The following is a 17,578-nucleotide window of genomic DNA, read 5'->3' as shown; positions in this document are numbered from 1 at the left end:
TTCTATGATATAATAAACTTTCTGTTAGTATAAAAAACTATTTTTGATAAATATAGTCTCTCACCTAGTCAAAAACATACGTATCACGGCTTGATTAATTCTTAACTCTACTTTACAACATTTCAAAAATTCCTTTGATCATGACCTTAATCAATTTTTTTGCCAGTTAGTGGAGAGTTCCCAGCGCTGGAAAGTGCTGGCGTCAGTTTTCCATCGGAAGAAAAAATTAGCCCACCATTGTGCGTCCTTGAATAATAGCGATCCGGGTTAACCGGGAGTGTTAATTATAGAACAAAGAAACCCACACGTCCGCTACTAAAACTTGCTAAAAGAAAGAGTTAACGCTGTAGTATGCATGAATTCCAAGGCTTCTAAGGCTTCTAAGGCTTCTAAGGCTTATCCAGTAATATTATGTAATATTATATATACAGTGAAAAGCGGAGTTCCATCAGCTATGGTTCGGATATCATTATTAATTGTTCTGTTGTGTTCCGATTAAGGAGGCTGCGTTAGTTACGCCTGGTAGATCTAGAGATGTTCTCGCTCTTTCCACAGAGTAGCGGTTATCTAGTTGGTTAGTGGCGATCATCTGTTCTCTTGTGCGGTCCAAGGATGACCTGACGTTGGTTGATGGGCCTCTTCCGAACGTTTGGGCCTGCTGAAATTGGGGCGATTGAAGAAGATCTTGTGTTTCCTTGGGTGAAGTCATCCAGGTTTCTTGCTTCTGATATCCGCTAGGACTTCCATCTTCACCGTGCATGAAAGTCATTGGAATCTCCTCTGTGACAACACTATCCCTTGAATAGTTCGATCCTCCTAAGTTGTCGGAAAGTGCTATGCCTTCTATAATCTTCTCTCCGTGTTGCCCAGCTTTTGTGACCTTGGGTCTGTTGGGATCTGTTGGATCGTAACCAGGAGGATAATGATCGAAATGGCCATGTTGCCACATCTCTCTTACTATTTCCACATCAGTTGGGTAGAAAAATTTTTGAAAACTGTCATATGTGAAACGGGGCAGTAAGCAGAACAGCACGGCAACAAAGAAAACAGCCCAAAATGAAGGTGCTCCATAGATACGCGCTGCAGCTTTGAAAAATTCTCTACTAGCTATCGCAGAAGACCATATTCCCGTCCATGCAAAAACTACGAGGCAAGACAGTGCAATGAATAATCCACTAAACCAATCCCATCTATATTGGTGTAATAAAACATATGTGTTACACGAAATTACAGCAATAGTGGTCACATAAACACCGACAAAATAACGATGATCCAATCCTAACCCATTGCTCGTAACTATCATATTTTTGTGATAAACCAAGTAAGGGAAAAAAAAACAGATAATAGACTGATATAATCCGTCCAACATATACCATAAGAACTTTCTTTGGTTCCATTCTTTCCTTAAAATTCCAACACGGTATAACTGAGGGACCACTAATGATATTGTGTCATTCACGTCCTGGTCCAGAATACCTAAGAAGATGACTGGTAGGGATGTAAATGCCAAATTATAGAACATCATGTATGTGTATTCATACAGGTAAGACCCATCAAAATCATTATAGATACCATACCAGAACAATGCCAAAGCAAAAATCATGTTTTTGTAAAAAAACTCAGGAATCATTTCTGCCAGTCTCTTATAAGACCACCTACCGTGAACGAGGACCAATCTAGCCAAATATCTGAATTGTCCAATGGCGTAGTCTGAGCACATAACAGCTTGTCGACCTTCTTCACCGGCAATACCAATACCAACATCCGCAGATTGAATCATGGCGACGTCGTTGGAACCATCGCCGATGGCTAGTGTCATGACATCTAGAGAATCCTTGACTAACTTAACAACGGCTGCTTTTTGAGATGGAGATACTCTACAGCATAAGACAGCTCTACAATTCTTGCAGAGTAAAAGAAACTTTCTTCTTATATCTTCACCATATAGCGCCAATTTCAAAGCATCACCATCGATAACGATGGCGTAATTACCCTTCGGAAATTCGTGATCCTTTTTAGCTTCAAAAATCTCTTCTTCTGAACCGGTTAAGTTGAAATACTCCTTCAAGTATTTGGAGAGTAAAGCATCCACAATTTCACTTGGTTCTGATCCGAATTCTTTCACGTCATCACCAGTTGTTTTAATAACTAACAATTCCATTTCATTATTCAAAAGGTTGCAAGAAAATCCAATGTTTATAGCTGTTTCAACTTTATCACCCGTAAGAACCCATAATTTAATTCCTGCCTCTGCAAGCAACTCTATACAATCCGGAACACCATCTTGTAAACGATCTTCGATAGCTGTACCGCCCAATAATATCAATTCGCGTTCAATGGAATCTGCAACAACTTCTAATTCATCCTCTCTGTTTGCTAATGATGCAGCAGCAATATCGTACTTTTCGTTCCATTTTTCGTATTCAGACCAACTTAACTCCCTTTGAGCTATGCATAACGTTCTTAAACCTTCAGTAGCGTACTGCTCTAAATGCAAAGCAGTTTTTTCCAAAATAGCTTCACTATTGCTACCACTCTGGCGACTTAATCTTGAGTATATAATGGAATCTGCACCTTTACAAATTAAAAGTGCTCTAGGCTCGTCCCCTGGGTTCAGACCCGGAATTTTGACAATACAGGACATTCTTTTTCTCGATGAATTAAACTCCAAAATATTTAGAATCTCAAATTCTTTTTGAATACCTTGCATTTCAATTATCAACCCTTTTTTGGTTTTTCCAACAAAACTGAATCCTACATCTCTAGCTGTGGCTACTAACGCTGCTTCGTCTGGAGATTGAGCTTTTAAATCCAGTTTTTTTGGATTGTCCGGGTTTGCTTCTACAAGGACGGAGTGACATAAAGCTAATGCTAACATAAAGTGCTCACAGCATCTTTGTTGTACTTCACCACTAGCCCCTTTCAAATCGCGAACGAACTCCTTTGATACAAAGGTAACTTCTTCGGGATAAAATTGTGAATTTCCTGATAAAGCTCTCAGTTCATCGATCATTGTATCCCTATCCTTGGCAATTTCGGCCTTCTCACGCCTACCTTCGGTTTCGACGTCGATACCTTGTCTTTTTCTTAATCCCGCTAACGCTTCGGTGTAAGCTCTTCCATATGAAACACCATTGATAGTACATTTTTTAAACTCCATTACATTTTGAGTTAATGTACCTGTTTTATCAGAAAATATATATTCCACTTGACCTAAATCGTCAGAAATATTCCAGGATTTTGGTGTACAAGGATAATCCAATTTGGCATTGTAGAGTAAAACGTCTCCGTAAATGAAGGCCGCTTGTGCAGTTTTGATGATCTCCACAGAAATGTACAAAGAGATTGGGACTAAAGATTGGTAAAGAATAACAGCAACCCAAAATGAGACGAAACCGTTTGTCGCCGCTGACCCAGCAATTGTTCCAAATTCATAGGAAAACCGTGATCTGCCTTTTTTGTCGTAATATACACCATTTGCAATACCAGAAACAAAACATAAGATGAAAAGTAGCACGAAATTTATCACCACAGAGAAGTTTAGTTCTCTTGAAATCCTGGACTTCTTGGTGGGTGTAATGCCAGAGTTTAACATGATTTTTGTGTCACCACCGGTAAACATTACAACACCCATTGCCCACTTAGTATTTCTAAGAGTGCAACCACGAAGCAGAACGTTATTAATAGTAATTGGCTCATTTCGTATCTCGCCATCTGCAAGATTTCTCCATTTCATATTACCTTGATAAGTGTACAAATTTGAGTGGGGCCCTTCACTTTCGATCCAGAATTTTGTTCTAGCAATATCTTTTGACGTTCTTATAGTATTGGTACACTTCAAGGATTGGCGTACCTTTAAGTTTGTTTCACCATCCAAATTTTTAGTTTCTACGTAGCAGGCACCATCTGTATCCGACGTTGAAAGTAAGATAATGTCAGCAGGGATTTCATCATTGTTATGGATACGAACAATATCACCAACCTTGACACCTTTCCAATAATTCTTGGCAAATTTACAATCAGTTCTGGGTGGTAGGGATCTATCAACTATATTGGCTTCACCGGCCCCTTGTTCCAAATTATCATAATCCAATGAAGGACGGCCATAATCTGCAGATACTCTGTAACTGTCAATGGAGTCTAGAGAGGATCTGGGTCCACTCGTTCCAACAGTTTTTTGTACTCTTAGTTCATGACGCTTTCTCTGCATTCTCTTCTTTTTGCCCTCTTCAGTTAAATGTTCTTTACAATATTGTATAAACTTGAAAAGGAGTCTAGAGTTTGCTTTCTTAAACCTTCTCCACAATGAAATATTATCGGTTGAGACATTTTCGTTCTCAACACCTTCTAAAATATGTGTCTTGGTATTATTCACCTCTAAATCTAGGACGGTTCTTCTTGAGTCTTCAATAGCATCCTTGATCGCAGTGATTATAACAATGACAACTAACGGAACCGCACTTAAACCAGGGTTCGTGACACCAAAAATTTGAAATGCACCTAAAATTATTAAAACTAAGAAATAAACGTTGGCGAAATTATGAAACTGAAATAGAATGTTTTTTGGTAAGAATGTTAACGGGGTATATTTGGTAGTTCTGATTTTATTACGAGGATACTGCATAATGGGGTTGCCTTCTTCATCTATCATATCTTTTGGTAAGGGCATATTGTAATACACAGTCCTTAGTTCTTGCGCACGATTTATGGCACCAGGGTCAATATCATCCTTCGTAAAGTCTTCAAATGGGTTTGGAATGTTCTTCCTAGCCCATTTCAAGGTCTTAGATCTTCCCATTATTGGGTTTCCTTTTTTATTCCTTTTTGTACCCATCCGGAATCTTTTCATACCATCGTAGTTAGTGTGCGGTTCACCACTATCATTGTCTAATTCCACATCATCAAACGTCCCAGATCCATTATTAAGTTTCGGTGTTGGCTGAAAGGAATGATTGTCATATTCTGTGTCATCGTTAAATGTGAATTCTTCTGCATCTTCACGTTTATTTTTGGGTGTTTCATCATTGAAGCTGACCTGTGGCCGGCTGTATTTGTTGCTTGTTGCACCATCATCAAAATGGGTAGGTGCAATATGTGTATCTTCATTACTGCTATTATCTTCAAATTGAAATGTATCTTCAAAGGGCGACATGGGAGCATGCCCATCGCCATGAAAAGTTCCAGACATAATTATCAACTAACTTTCCTTTTTAAAGTTAACTGCGTTTTTATTTCACTTCCAGGAGGAAATAAAGGATTTCTGTTACGGTTGCTTTCCCTTGCTCAACCTCCGGTTAATTTTTGAGTGTTTTTAATTGCGACCCTAAAAATCCACTTAAAACTGTCTGAGTTGCGTATTACGATGACCTTCGGTTATTAAAGGTCAAATTTCATAAAGTAAAAGCTAAGTGAGACTTTGCTCTGTGAAATTTTATCAGCTTTGTACCTCCAGTTAGTTGAATGCGGTGATGAATAGCAAGGTACCCTCACTTGATTTGTCAATTTTTTGTAAATTAGTATTTTCCTGGAACCTGTTGGTCTTTTTTCCGTGCTATTTTGTTTATTTTCCGCGAAAACTAACATTCTGCCGTTAATAATGAGACCTCAAAAAAACGCAACTAATAAACTCAGTAATGAAGTCTAATAATAGTAAAATGATACTTCTCTTGACAGTTAAAAACAAAAAACGTTTGCATTTTGTCAATAAGAGCGAGTATTTAGGTTACAAAGGATAATAACTAGTATTTAAGACAAAAAAAAAAGGGAAGGGAGAAAAAAAAGATGATAAGTTTGTTGAGTAGGGAAGTAGGTGATTACATAGAGCATTAAGCTTGCTCAGTTTGTTGTTCTTGCTCCTTTTTGAAAGACTCATAGGCAGCAGAAGCTTCTTTGTAGTGTTGTTCGAACAATTCATCACTTTCCAACAATGGGAAGACCTCTTGAGGTGGCAAATCCAAAATCATACCAGTAATTTTACCAGCTGCTTCTTCATTTGAAGTCTTAGCAGAAACCTTCTTGTATAATTGTTCACCCAAAGCTTGTCTTTGCTTTTGTTGATAAAATTGGTTGTTATCGTTGGCATTTCTTGGGAAACCACCTTGTGGGGGGACGCCGTAAACCGGACCATTTCTAAATTGAGGTGGCATGCCGTTCTTTGGCATACCGCCCATTGGGTTCATTTGTTGTGGGTTTGGACCGTTGAATGGAACACCTCTTGGTGGCATAACACCATAGAACATTGGAGGCATGAATTGACCTGGCATACCGGCAGCGGCGGCGGCAGCGGCAGCAGTAGCTTGCTGGTATCTCATTTGATTTCTGGCTTGGATTTGTTGAGCCAATTGAGAACGTCTTACGTCTTTTCTTTGAGCAATGGCAACGTATAATGGCTTACCAGCAACAATTTGTTGGTTCTTTTCTGTAATGGCCTTAGTAGCTTCCTCTGGAGTTGAGAAACAAACAAAACCAAAACCCTTAGACTTACCGTTTTCGGTTCTCATAACCTTTGCAGAAGTGATAGTACCATATGGAGCAAATTCTTCTTCCAACTTTTCGTCATCAACGCTGTCATCTAAGTTCTTAACAAACAAATTAACACCTTGGTACTTGGCCATTTTTTCCAATCTGTAAGCTTCGTATTGCTTCTTCAAGACATGCATACGTTCATTCTTCTTTTGGGCACGACCAACGTATAACTTTTCTCCATTTAGTTCAGAGTCATTCAAAGCTTCAACAGCTTTCACAGCGTCTTCATGCTTTTCGTAGTTAACAAACCCGAAACCCTTCAATTTTCCATCAGCATCCTTTTCCAAAGAGGCAGAAACAATTGGACCAAATTTGGCAAACAATTCTTGGAATTGTTCGTCAGTAGTTTCGGAGTTGATGTTTTTCACATAAAGGTTAGTGTAATGTGCCTTAGTCTCTTCCAATTGAGAGTCACGTTCCTTTCTGGACAAGTGAGGAGCAACATAAATTTCTTGACCGTTCAACAGCATACCATTCAAAGCATCAATAGCTTCCTTGGCAGCACCTTCTTCTTCGAAGTGAACAAACCCAAAACCCTTGGATTTTCCGTTTTCGTCGGTGGCAATCTTGCTGGACAAGATGTCACCAAACACAGAGAAAGTGTCATACAAAGCCTTGTTGTCAATATCAGGGTGCAAGTTCTTGATAAAGATGTTACCAGAACCCTTCTTTCTCAATGATGGGTCACGTTGAGACCACATAATACGGCATAATCTACCCTTGATTGGAGTGTAGTTCAATTGCTCAATTGCTTTTCTGCCGGCTTCATGGTCGTTAAAGTTAACATAAGCATAGCCCAAAGAGGTCTTAGTGATGGCATCACGACAGACACGAATGGAGGAGACTGAACCGATTGGAGAGAAGATATCATATAAGTGGGCTTCGGAAACAGAAGGTTCTAAGTCACCAACATATAATGATGCAGAAGAGTTTTCAACAGATTGGCTTTCTGAACCAGTGGCGGCTTGCTTTTGGTCATCTTGAATATTCAAGTTTTCCAATTGTTCAGCTGTCTTATCAGTAATATCAGCCATTTTATTTTTATTGGTTTTTTAGTTTTTTTTGGATTTTTTTTTTTGAGTTTTTATTGAATAAAAAGCCAGATATTAGGTGGTGGTACCAGGGCCTGCTCTATGCTTCAAACGGTTATTAAGTAAAAATGTTACTTCGTAGCTCACTGTCCTAAAAATACAAAATCAAAACTAAAGAATTTTACACAAGAAAGAAGAGATATAAAATACAAGATGACACTTTCTATTAAGTAAAACAGAAACCTCTTTCCTTGGAACTGGAGCGAAAGAGAACAATTGTCCCAGAACTTGCGATGGTGATGGCAAAAAGCGCAAAAAAAATTTTCTTTGTAAAAAGGAAAGAGAAAAAAAAAAAGAAATAATCTTCGATTAACAGTTTTCGTTAAACATGATTGATCTATCTGCTTTGTGGCTTCATACAGTATGACCTCTTATATGGTCATAGTAGTAACTAATTAAGCATTATTACTTTACGGTGCCCTATAGTACACACACTTACACGCAAATATATATACATAAATACGTTTATAGTTATGGGGGGAAGGAACAATGGAAAATGTGGTGAAGAAAAATTGTTTCACTTCTTTTGAGACTCTGTTATCTTGTCGTACATTGCCATCAGCTTTGTACTCTTAACGTCGGCAGGCCAAAAGTTGGCACTGTAAGACCAAAGGTGCTTGCGATATTTTTCTGGGCTTGCCTTTCTCGATGAGCCCTTTTGCGATTCGATATGATTACCAATCGTAGTTAATTCGGTCTTCAAAATTTTGGCCCATTCCTTACGATCAAGACTTTTGCCGCCTCTTCTAAGTCGCTTCAAAGAAGTACGTATTGCACTCATTGTGTGTCGACAGTCTTCTTCATCCATGCTGTCATATTCTTTTTCGTGAGCGCTGCCGCTACTGGGGTTGCTTGATTGCCTTGTACCATTATCTCTGGAAACCTTGGACTTTAATGGGGGCGTGGGGCTGTTTGGAGACAATCTCGTGTTATTTATTAAGGCGGCAGGACCTTTTGGGAGGGCTTTCATACGTTTGCTTGGCGGGCCATTTGCAGGCTCAGAACTTGTAATTTCTGGAGTCATGGATTTGCTGTGATTAGCAGGTTTTCTTTGTCTCTTTTTGGAAGGACCAGTAGGGAGTTTTTTCGAGCCTATGTCAGCACTGGGACTCTTTGTATTTAGGCCTCCTCTTAAGAAGGATAATAGATAATCAACTCTTCTGCCCAAGTGAATGGCACCAGGTACTTTTTTTGAAGAACCCGTTATTCCCTTTCCTTTCTTTGAGGGTGTTGGTGTTGTATCAGAGGAGCTTGCCGACTTTTTTGCTACCGGATTGTGAACTTCATTCAAGAATATTTTATCAGTAATGCCTAGAAATGGATCGTCTCTTATTTGTGTCCAGGAACCATATCCATATTTGAAAACACCAATCAATAGCTTCTCATCTTCCTCTTTCGTCCAATTAGATGACCAATTCTGTACAGGCTTAGGTGTGTTGTTGCCTAGGCTAAACTTTAATGGATCATCTTTGTAGTTTGAATTTATCAAGTTCTTCAAGTACTTTAAATCCTCCACTCTACTTAGTAAAGATTCGGCGTTTAAAGATTTAACACCTTTAAAGTTGAAAAGGACGGCTTTCTTTTCTCTTTTTTTTAAAGATAATCTAGTCAACGGATTATCCTTTGGTTGGTTCTCTGCTTTTATTTCACCGCTTTTTAGCTTTGCTCTATAGGCGGTAGCATGCTTCTCAAGTTTCTCCAAGATTTCTTTTCTATTTTTCTCTTCCTCGTGTACACAGTCTTTAGCTGCTTCCATCATTTCATCGTAAGTTTCACCGTATTTTTCAAATGATTTGACCGGCAGGGTTCCATCTGCAATCAACTCGTCCAAAATCTCCTTTAGGTTGCCAAATTTTAAAATAGCTTTATACAAAGCTCTCACCTCCGATTCACCAATAGAGTCCATGTCATTAGCTCTTGCTCTTCTTCTAGAAGATCTGGAAGTACTATCGTCGTCAGAATCTGAGTTTGCGGCGGTCCCATCACCATTAACACTGTTTTTTATTTTTTTTAGGGCGTTATCCCTTCTATTCATCATTTCAAGTTGTTCTTTAACATATTCTTCATCCTTGCGTTTCTGCTCTTCATCTTGGAGTTTTTTTAGTTCTTCTTCTGGAATGATATCATCCCAATCTATATCAGCTTTATAATCAGTCACTTCGAATTGCTTCAAAAACTCTTCACCGCCAAGATGCGACTCTCCTAAGTCTGGAGTAGTAACGTGATCCTCTGCATGATTCAAAACATCATCCAAGTTAAGATCCTCCAATTTTTTCTGGTTGTCTGTGGCAGTGAACATATTGCCTGCACCGAACTTCAGGATTGCCGATAATTCACCGGCATTTGGTTCATTCTTCTTAGTGTATTTGTTACCATCTGTCACTCCAAGAGAAATAATAGCATATTCCAGAATCATTTTCTTCCGTGCTCTTTCTAATACCTCTTCCTCTACTGTGTCTTTTGAAACCAACCTATACACCATAACGTGATTTTTTTGGCCAATACGATGAGCTCTAGCCATTGCTTGTAAATCGGCTTGCGGATTCCAATCGGAATCAAAAATCACAACGGTATCGGCGGTCATTAAGTTGATACCCAAACCACCAGCACGAGTAGAAAGTAAAAATACGAAGTCGTTTGAATCCGGAGAGTTGAAATGATCAATAGATATCCTTCTTTGAGCAGATGGTACTGTACCATCTAACCTTTGGAAGTTAATACCTTTAATGGATAAATAGTCGCCTAAAATGTCAAGCATTCTGACCATTTGTGAAAAAATCAACACGCGGTGCCCATCTTTCTTCAATCTGGTCAATAATTGGTCTAAAAGAACCATCTTACCCGAAGACATGATCAAACCTCTTAGTACGTTTTCTCGAGTCATTTTACCATCCCCAAATTTCTGTAAGACGCGCTCTTCAGCATTATCGAAGAGATATGGATGGTTCGATGCCTTTTTCAACTCGTTCATAATATTCAGTAAAGAGAAATGACCCCCTTTAGCTCCAGCAGTTAAAGCAGAGTAGTTTTTAGTCAGAATATTTTTATAGTACTCAGTCTGTACGTCGGACAATTCAACTCTTAAAATACGCTCTGTCTTTGATGGAAGTGATTTTTCTACGTCTTTCTTCAACCGACGAAGAATAAAAGGCTGTATTCTTCGGTGTAAATCATGAATATATTCTTCTTGCTCTTCATCTTGGTTTTCAAAATCAATCTCCTGATCAATCGTAAACCTTCCGGGCATTAGGAAATTAACCAACGCAGCTAACTCTTTAATATTATTCTGAAGAGGTGTGCCTGTGATTAACATACGGTTGGCGACCTTGAAACTGTTTAATGATTCATAAAGGGATGATTCAGCATTTTTTAGTCTATGAGCTTCGTCAACGGCCATAAATTGCCATTTTATACTTCCTAATTCAGCACGATCCTTTAAGATGTACTCGTATGTTGTTAATAAAACATTAAATTTCATTGTTTTTTTCCCTTTTGCCCTTGGATTGGTGTAAAATTCATATTCTCGAATGGTATCTCTTGATTTTTGGTTGCCCATATAGCATATACAATTCAAATCAGGCGCCCATTTCTCAAAAGTATCCAACCAGGCAGGCATTGTCGATAAAGGAACGACAATGATGTGAGGTCCGTTTTGTCTACGAGCAAATATCAGCCAACTGATAAAGGCGACAGTCTGGACCGTTTTTCCCAGGCCCATCTCATCTGCCAGTATACCATTATCACCTTTGGACCACAAAAATGCCATCCAATTAATACCAGTTAGTTGAAAATCTCTTAATTCCCCACCTTTAATGAACGGAGGTTGCACGCTTAACTTCTCAAAACGCGGTCTCTGTGAAGTATAATTACTGGAATATTGTGGGAGGATCTTAGAGTTTTCTCTGTTTTGAAAATGTTTCACTTGTTCAGGTGCCAATTTCACGATATCTGTGGCATTCTCCCAAGTAGCCTCGTCGTAATTTAGACGACGCCATTTAACTAAATACTGTAATTGTGAGGTGCCGTCTTCCAACGAAGCACGTTGGCTATCAATAATCCTTTCTGGCACGTGGAACTCCTCAAATTCATCAAGCCTACGTTCACGTTCCATGTCCATGATCTCTATATCTTCGGCGGTAACGTATGGATCTAATCTTACTTGTTGATCTTCGATGATGAATTGCTTACAATAGTTGTCCAACCTCTTCAATCCACGGACTTGGCCAATGGATTCATAAGTTTCCCAGGTATTGTGGAGATGAGATTCATCTGTCCATTTGATTAAGAATTCATAATTTTCCTTGCAGTTATTGAGGTCAGGAACAGTCTTTTCCAAGACCTTTCCTTCTTCCAAAGATGTCTTTAGTCTGTGATTGATAACAATATCAATACCGTGGAAGTCCTCTGGTTGAGGATTGGCAGATGCTTCATGCACATTTTCCTCTGATAAAGCCTCCTCGGAACCATAGTCATCTTCAGATTCTAAGAGGTCATCATCGCTATAATCGATGTTATAATTTACCGTTTTGTTTTGACGATTAGAAAACCTTGTTGGTATTTTCACTGTAGATTGCTTTTCAGATTGAGATTTTGGCTTAGATTTAGACTTTGATTTTGTTCTTGATTTCGGTTTTGATCGATTTTGTTTTATAGGAGAGCCATAATAATCATCATCTTCTTCAAAATCTTCCTCATCTTCGTCCTCTCCAGAATCTTCTTCGCCTTCTTCATCTTCAAATTCGTCTTCGTCGTCTTCAATCGTGGTCATTCTCTTCCTCCTCGACTGTTTAATATTATCTTCATCGTCCTCATCATCGCTATCGTTGAAGTAGTTTTGTTGATGCGCAGCAGCTCTATGTGACCGCCTCAGCCCATATAGTTCAGGATTTTGCAGCACTTCAGTAGAAATATCCTTGGCTGCCATTATAAGTGAGAATTAAATTAGAAAAGGTTCTGCTTTGAATTGGGTATAGGTTTAAAGAAATAACGGAAAAGTCTTGAAGCAAATGAAAAATAAAAACCTTTGAGAAACTTTGTCGTTAGTGAATAGGTAAGCTAGTGGAACTCAAGTACGAATTAAAGAAAATGATGGTCGATGTTTAGGCTTATTCAATTTTCTCCTTTGGAAGAAACAAGTATGTGTATATTCACAAAAGAAGTAACGGAAAAGAGAAGGTGACTTCTGCAAGCTTGCTTATCTTGACTTGATAACCCCAAACTTTTATCAACTTGACTTAGATGTCCGGACAAGAATACGATAGTACTAACCAGATATAATGAGGACAAGATTCTTCTACACAATGTTTCTCGTGGTACAGTTTCGAAATTGAAAAGAAGGAAAGGAAAAAAAGTAAAATTATATAACGAGAGGGTAACAGTATGATAATCGACTACTGAACTATGATCTGTTCGACAAGTGTTGCATATTACATGTCTTTAATGGTATCAATAATTGACATAATCTTATATCAGTAATGATATCAGGAAAGAACTTTGTAATGTTTGGGAACATATGTCCTAGTGTAGGGATGGGATGTGATAAGGATCGTGGGATGTTAAATTTATTCTCTTAGATGAAATTGCCTACACCTTCTGGACGGTTGATAATTAAGTTTTCAACTTTAGCGTGTTTCATTTTCAAAATATTGAAGAAGTGGCCTACCAGTGATATCCAACCGATGCGCGAGCAACACGCAAGCCCTTGGCTTGTGAGCAGCGTTTAGCTGACCGTATTACGCATTGATGGGCTGAGGAAAACATACAGGCAATCATGTCTTTTGATTTTGGCAACGTATGATCTTTTACCGTATATGGGGCAGTAACATATCATCGAAGTAAAAGCTAAAACAAAGAAAGTTAAAAAAAATAAACGTACAACATAGAAGCTTACCTTTCAAGGATATCTCAAAAGTATCAAATATATCACGGTGACTTCGGCCTGCGAAAGAAGATTTTCCTCGAACGGTGAAATACTGAGATGATCCATAAAGTAATGAGAGTGTTCTCGCTTGTATGGTTCGCTGACCTATGCCACCCGTGTTTCTCCATTGCGCAGAGGCTTCCATATTGACCACTACGTAGTGGCAACTTAAAACAATCAAAAATCGTTTTCTTCCTTAGGACTTGACTGCTTCGTCTTAAGATTATTGCCAGAAATTGAAGACAGAAAACATCAGTGAGAGGGGAGGGAGAGAGTGTCGCAACGTATGACCTCTTTTAAAGGCGTATGTCAACCAGCGGTTATCAATAGTTCCCTTGTGTTAAGGGAAGCTTGGAAGTTGTCACCAACACCTAGCAGACTTTTCTTCGACGTCCTCCCTAGTGGTTTATATGAAGAGAATGAGAAAATTTGCCACTCCAGTAATTTTTCCTTTTTTTTTTTTTTGGATTCGCCAAGGAGCGGGATAATTGGTATTCTGGGTAACGCTAAAAGGTAAGGTCAATATTAGCTATGAGTTTAGTCTCGAGGTGATTTAACCTTGGAAGAAGCAATCACGACGTTGGTTTGGGCTTATAAAAAGTTGTATGGCCAAATGACTAATGACAACAGTGGTATCTGGGTCCTAGGCTACGGATCTCTGATTTACAAGCCTCCGTCTCATTACACGCATAGAATACCGGCAATAATTCACGGTTTTGCTCGTCGGTTCTGGCAAAGTTCCACTGATCATAGGGGTACACCTGCAAACCCAGGAAGAGTGGCCACACTAATCCCGTATGAGGATATTATAAGGCAAACTGCCTTCTTGAAGAATGTGAATTTGTATAGTGAAAGTGCACCTATCCAGGATCCCGACGACTTAGTCACCATAGGGGTAGTGTATTATATACCACCAGAACATGCTCAAGAGGTTAGAGAGTATTTGAACGTAAGAGAACAAAACGGGTACACTCTACATGAGGTTGAGGTGCATCTAGAAACTAATCGGGAGCACGAGGCAGAATTGGGTGAAGCATTAGAACAGTTGCCTCGGCACAACAAATCGGGTAAACGGGTACTACTTACTTCGGTGTACATTGGTACAATAGATAATGAGGCCTTCGTCGGACCAGAGACCGTGGATGAAACTGCGAAAGTAATTGCCGTGTCGCATGGACCTAGTGGATCTAACTATGAATACCTTGCAAAACTGGAGCAAGCGCTAGCGCAAATGCCCATCATGAAAGAGCGAGGGCGTATTACCGATCATTATCTGACTGCTCTATTGGAGACTGTAAATAAATACAGGTGAATGAAATATGTATACATATCTTGATTAACTATGTAAGGTTCTCCTCTTGCTTTTCTACCATCTATATAGTGCGGCGGAAAATGGAAAAATGCGGTTAAGTACCTTTAATGCATGCACAATATATGCAAATTTTATGCAGTTCAAACAGGACGACAAGCAGAGACATAACGACACTATTTTTCCGCTAAAATGAATGAAGACCTGCCCAAGGAATATTTTGAACTAATAAGGAAGGCTCTTAACGAGAAAGAGGCAGAAAAAGCGCCCCTGAGTAGAAGAAGAAGAGTCAGAAGGAAGAACCAGCCCCTACCAGATGCCAAGAAGAAGTTTAAAACAGGGTTGAATGAATTGCCACGAGAAAGCGTTGTTACTGTAAACTTAGATTCTTCAGATGATGGCGTCGTTACGGTACCGACGGATGATAGTGTAGAGGAAATCCAGTCATCTGAAGAAGATTATGATTCGGAGGAATTTGAAGACGTGACAGATGGAAATGAGGTGGCCGGTGTAGAAGATATATCTGTTGAAATTAAGCCCTCTAGTAAAAGGAATAGTGATGCTAGAAGGACAAGCCGCAACGTTTGTTCTAATGAAGAACGGAAAAGGAGAAAATATTTCCACATGTTGTATCTAGTTTGCTTGATGGTTCATGGATTTATACGAAATGAATGGATTAACAGCAAGCGCTTGTCTAGAAAACTGAGCAACTTAGTTCCTGAGAAAGTGTTTGAGCTACTGCATCCTCAGAAAGATGAGGAACTCCCACTTAGGAGTACTAGGAAATTATTAGATGGGTTGAAGAAATGCATGGAGTTATGGCAAAAACACTGGAAGATCACTAAAAAATATGATAATGTGGGACTTTATATGAGAACCTGGAAAGAAATTGAAATGAGCGCCAATAACAAAAGAAAATTCAAGACGTTGAAAAGATCTGACTTTTTAAGGGCCGTCAGTAAAGGTCACGGAGATCCTGATATTTCAGTGCAAGGTTTCGTTGCGATGCTCAGGGCTTGTAATGTTAACGCACGACTTATCATGTCATGTCAACCGCCAGATTTTACCAATATGAAGATTGACACTTCTTTGAATGGAAACAATGCGTACAAAGATATGGTCAAGTATCCGATTTTTTGGTGTGAAGTGTGGGACAAATTCTCTAAGAAATGGATAACTGTTGACCCAGTAAATCTCAAAACCATTGAACAGGTCAGACTTCATTCCAAGTTGGCACCGAAAGGCGTGGCGTGCTGCGAAAGAAATATGTTGAGGTACGTGATTGCTTACGATCGGAAGTATGGCTGTAGAGATGTAACTCGAAGATATGCCCAATGGATGAACTCTAAAGTAAGAAAAAGAAGAATTACTAAAGATGACTTTGGTGAGAAATGGTTCAGAAAAGTGATAACAGCACTTCACCATAGAAAGAGAACCAAAATTGATGATTACGAAGATCAATATTTTTTTCAGAGAGATGAAAGTGAAGGCATACCAGATTCGGTGCAGGATTTGAAAAACCACCCATATTATGTTTTAGAACAAGATATCAAACAGACTCAAATTGTAAAGCCAGGATGTAAAGAGTGTGGATATTTAAAAGTACATGGAAAAGTTGGGAAGGTTTTGAAAGTTTATGCAAAAAGAGATATTGCGGATTTGAAAAGTGCTAGACAATGGTACATGAACGGCCGAATTTTAAAAACTGGTAGCAGGTGTAAAAAGGTGATAAAGAGGACAGTTGGAAGGCCTAAGGGCGAAGCAGAAGAAGAAGATGAAAGATTATATAGCTTTGAAGACACAGAATTATACATCCCTCCATTAGCCAGTGCGAGCGGTGAAATAACCAAGAATACATTTGGAAACATCGAAGTTTTTGCACCAACGATGATACCTGGTAACTGTTGTTTGGTTGAGAATCCTGTGGCAATTAAAGCTGCTAGGTTTTTGGGGGTGGAATTTGCACCTGCTGTAACTTCTTTTAAGTTTGAACGCGGCAGTACAGTTAAGCCAGTTTTAAGTGGCATTGTTGTTGCAAAGTGGCTCAGAGAAGCTATTGAAACCGCTATTGATGGAATAGAGTTTATTCAAGAGGATGATAATAGGAAGGAACATTTGCTTGGTGCTTTGGAGAGTTGGAATACTTTACTGCTAAAACTGCGTATTCGTAGCAAGCTGAACTCCACATATGGTAAAATTGCCGAGGAAGAACCTAACGTTACGAAGGAACAGAATATTGCGGACAATCACGATAATACGGAGACTTTTATGGGAGGTGGGTTCCTACCAGGTATAGCAAACCACGAAGCAAGGCCGTATAGTGAACCTTCAGAGCCAGAAGATAGTTTAGATTATGTTTCTGTTGACAAAGCGGAGGAAAGTGCTACAGACGACGATGTCGGGGAGGATTATTCGGATTTTATGAAAGAACTAGAGATGTCAGAGGAATCAGACTGAAATGAGGCTGAAACGGTTTGAATAATTAGGAAAGTATGTTTTTAATAAAGAAATTCTATGTTCAGGAATTTTGTATATACTTTGTAATGAATGAGAACTTAGTTGGCTTCAAACTTTTTCGTTTAACATGATTATTTTTCTTGTTCGACTAAGATATTCCCACATGGACAAGTGCCACAGATTAATATATGAATACAATAAAATAACTAGTGTAATTTGAAAATAAAAGTTGATGAGAGGGACAGGGACTTGAGTCCTATTCAAAGTGAAATATTT

At 38.9% G+C, this 17,578-nt stretch overlaps 5 protein-coding genes across 5 annotated transcripts; 2 read left to right on the top strand and 3 right to left on the bottom strand.

The window, feature by feature from the left end:
* Window positions 1-472: 472 nt before the first annotated feature.
* DNF1 (aminophospholipid-translocating P4-type ATPase DNF1) lies at window positions 473-5,188 on the bottom strand (the record flags this gene model as incomplete). Its single annotated transcript, NM_001179056.3, has 1 exon — window positions 473-5,188. One exon carries the CDS (start codon window positions 5,186-5,188, stop codon window positions 473-475), a length of 4,716 nt encoding a protein of 1,571 aa, NP_011093.3.
* A 637-nt stretch (window positions 5,189-5,825) lies between these two features.
* On the bottom strand, window positions 5,826-7,559 carry PAB1 (polyadenylate-binding protein; the record flags this gene model as incomplete). The annotated part of the gene is made up of 1 exon (NM_001179055.1): window positions 5,826-7,559. The coding sequence occupies one exon, from the start codon at window positions 7,557-7,559 to the stop codon at window positions 5,826-5,828; it is 1,734 nt and encodes a 577-aa protein (NP_011092.1).
* Window positions 7,560-8,133: 574 nt separating this feature from the next.
* Window positions 8,134-12,540, bottom strand: CHD1 (chromatin-remodeling ATPase CHD1; the record flags this gene model as incomplete). The annotated part of the gene is made up of 1 exon (NM_001179054.1): window positions 8,134-12,540. One exon carries the CDS (start codon window positions 12,538-12,540, stop codon window positions 8,134-8,136), a length of 4,407 nt encoding a protein of 1,468 aa, NP_011091.1.
* Window positions 12,541-14,149: 1,609 nt separating this feature from the next.
* GCG1 (gamma-glutamylcyclotransferase) lies at window positions 14,150-14,848 on the top strand (the record flags this gene model as incomplete). The annotated part of the gene is made up of 1 exon (NM_001179053.3): window positions 14,150-14,848. The coding sequence occupies one exon, from the start codon at window positions 14,150-14,152 to the stop codon at window positions 14,846-14,848; it is 699 nt and encodes a 232-aa protein (NP_011090.3).
* Window positions 14,849-15,037: 189 nt separating this feature from the next.
* On the top strand, window positions 15,038-17,302 carry RAD4 (Rad4p; the record flags this gene model as incomplete). The annotated part of the gene is made up of 1 exon (NM_001179052.4): window positions 15,038-17,302. One exon carries the CDS (start codon window positions 15,038-15,040, stop codon window positions 17,300-17,302), a length of 2,265 nt encoding a protein of 754 aa, NP_011089.4.
* Between the last annotated feature and the right edge of the window lie 276 nt (window positions 17,303-17,578).

The sequence above is a fragment of the Saccharomyces cerevisiae genome, chromosome V (genome assembly GCF_000146045.2).
Source record: "Saccharomyces cerevisiae S288C chromosome V, complete sequence".
Classification (NCBI taxonomy): domain Eukaryota; kingdom Fungi; phylum Ascomycota; class Saccharomycetes; order Saccharomycetales; family Saccharomycetaceae; genus Saccharomyces; species Saccharomyces cerevisiae.
This window is presented reverse-complemented; position numbering and strand designations above follow the sequence as displayed.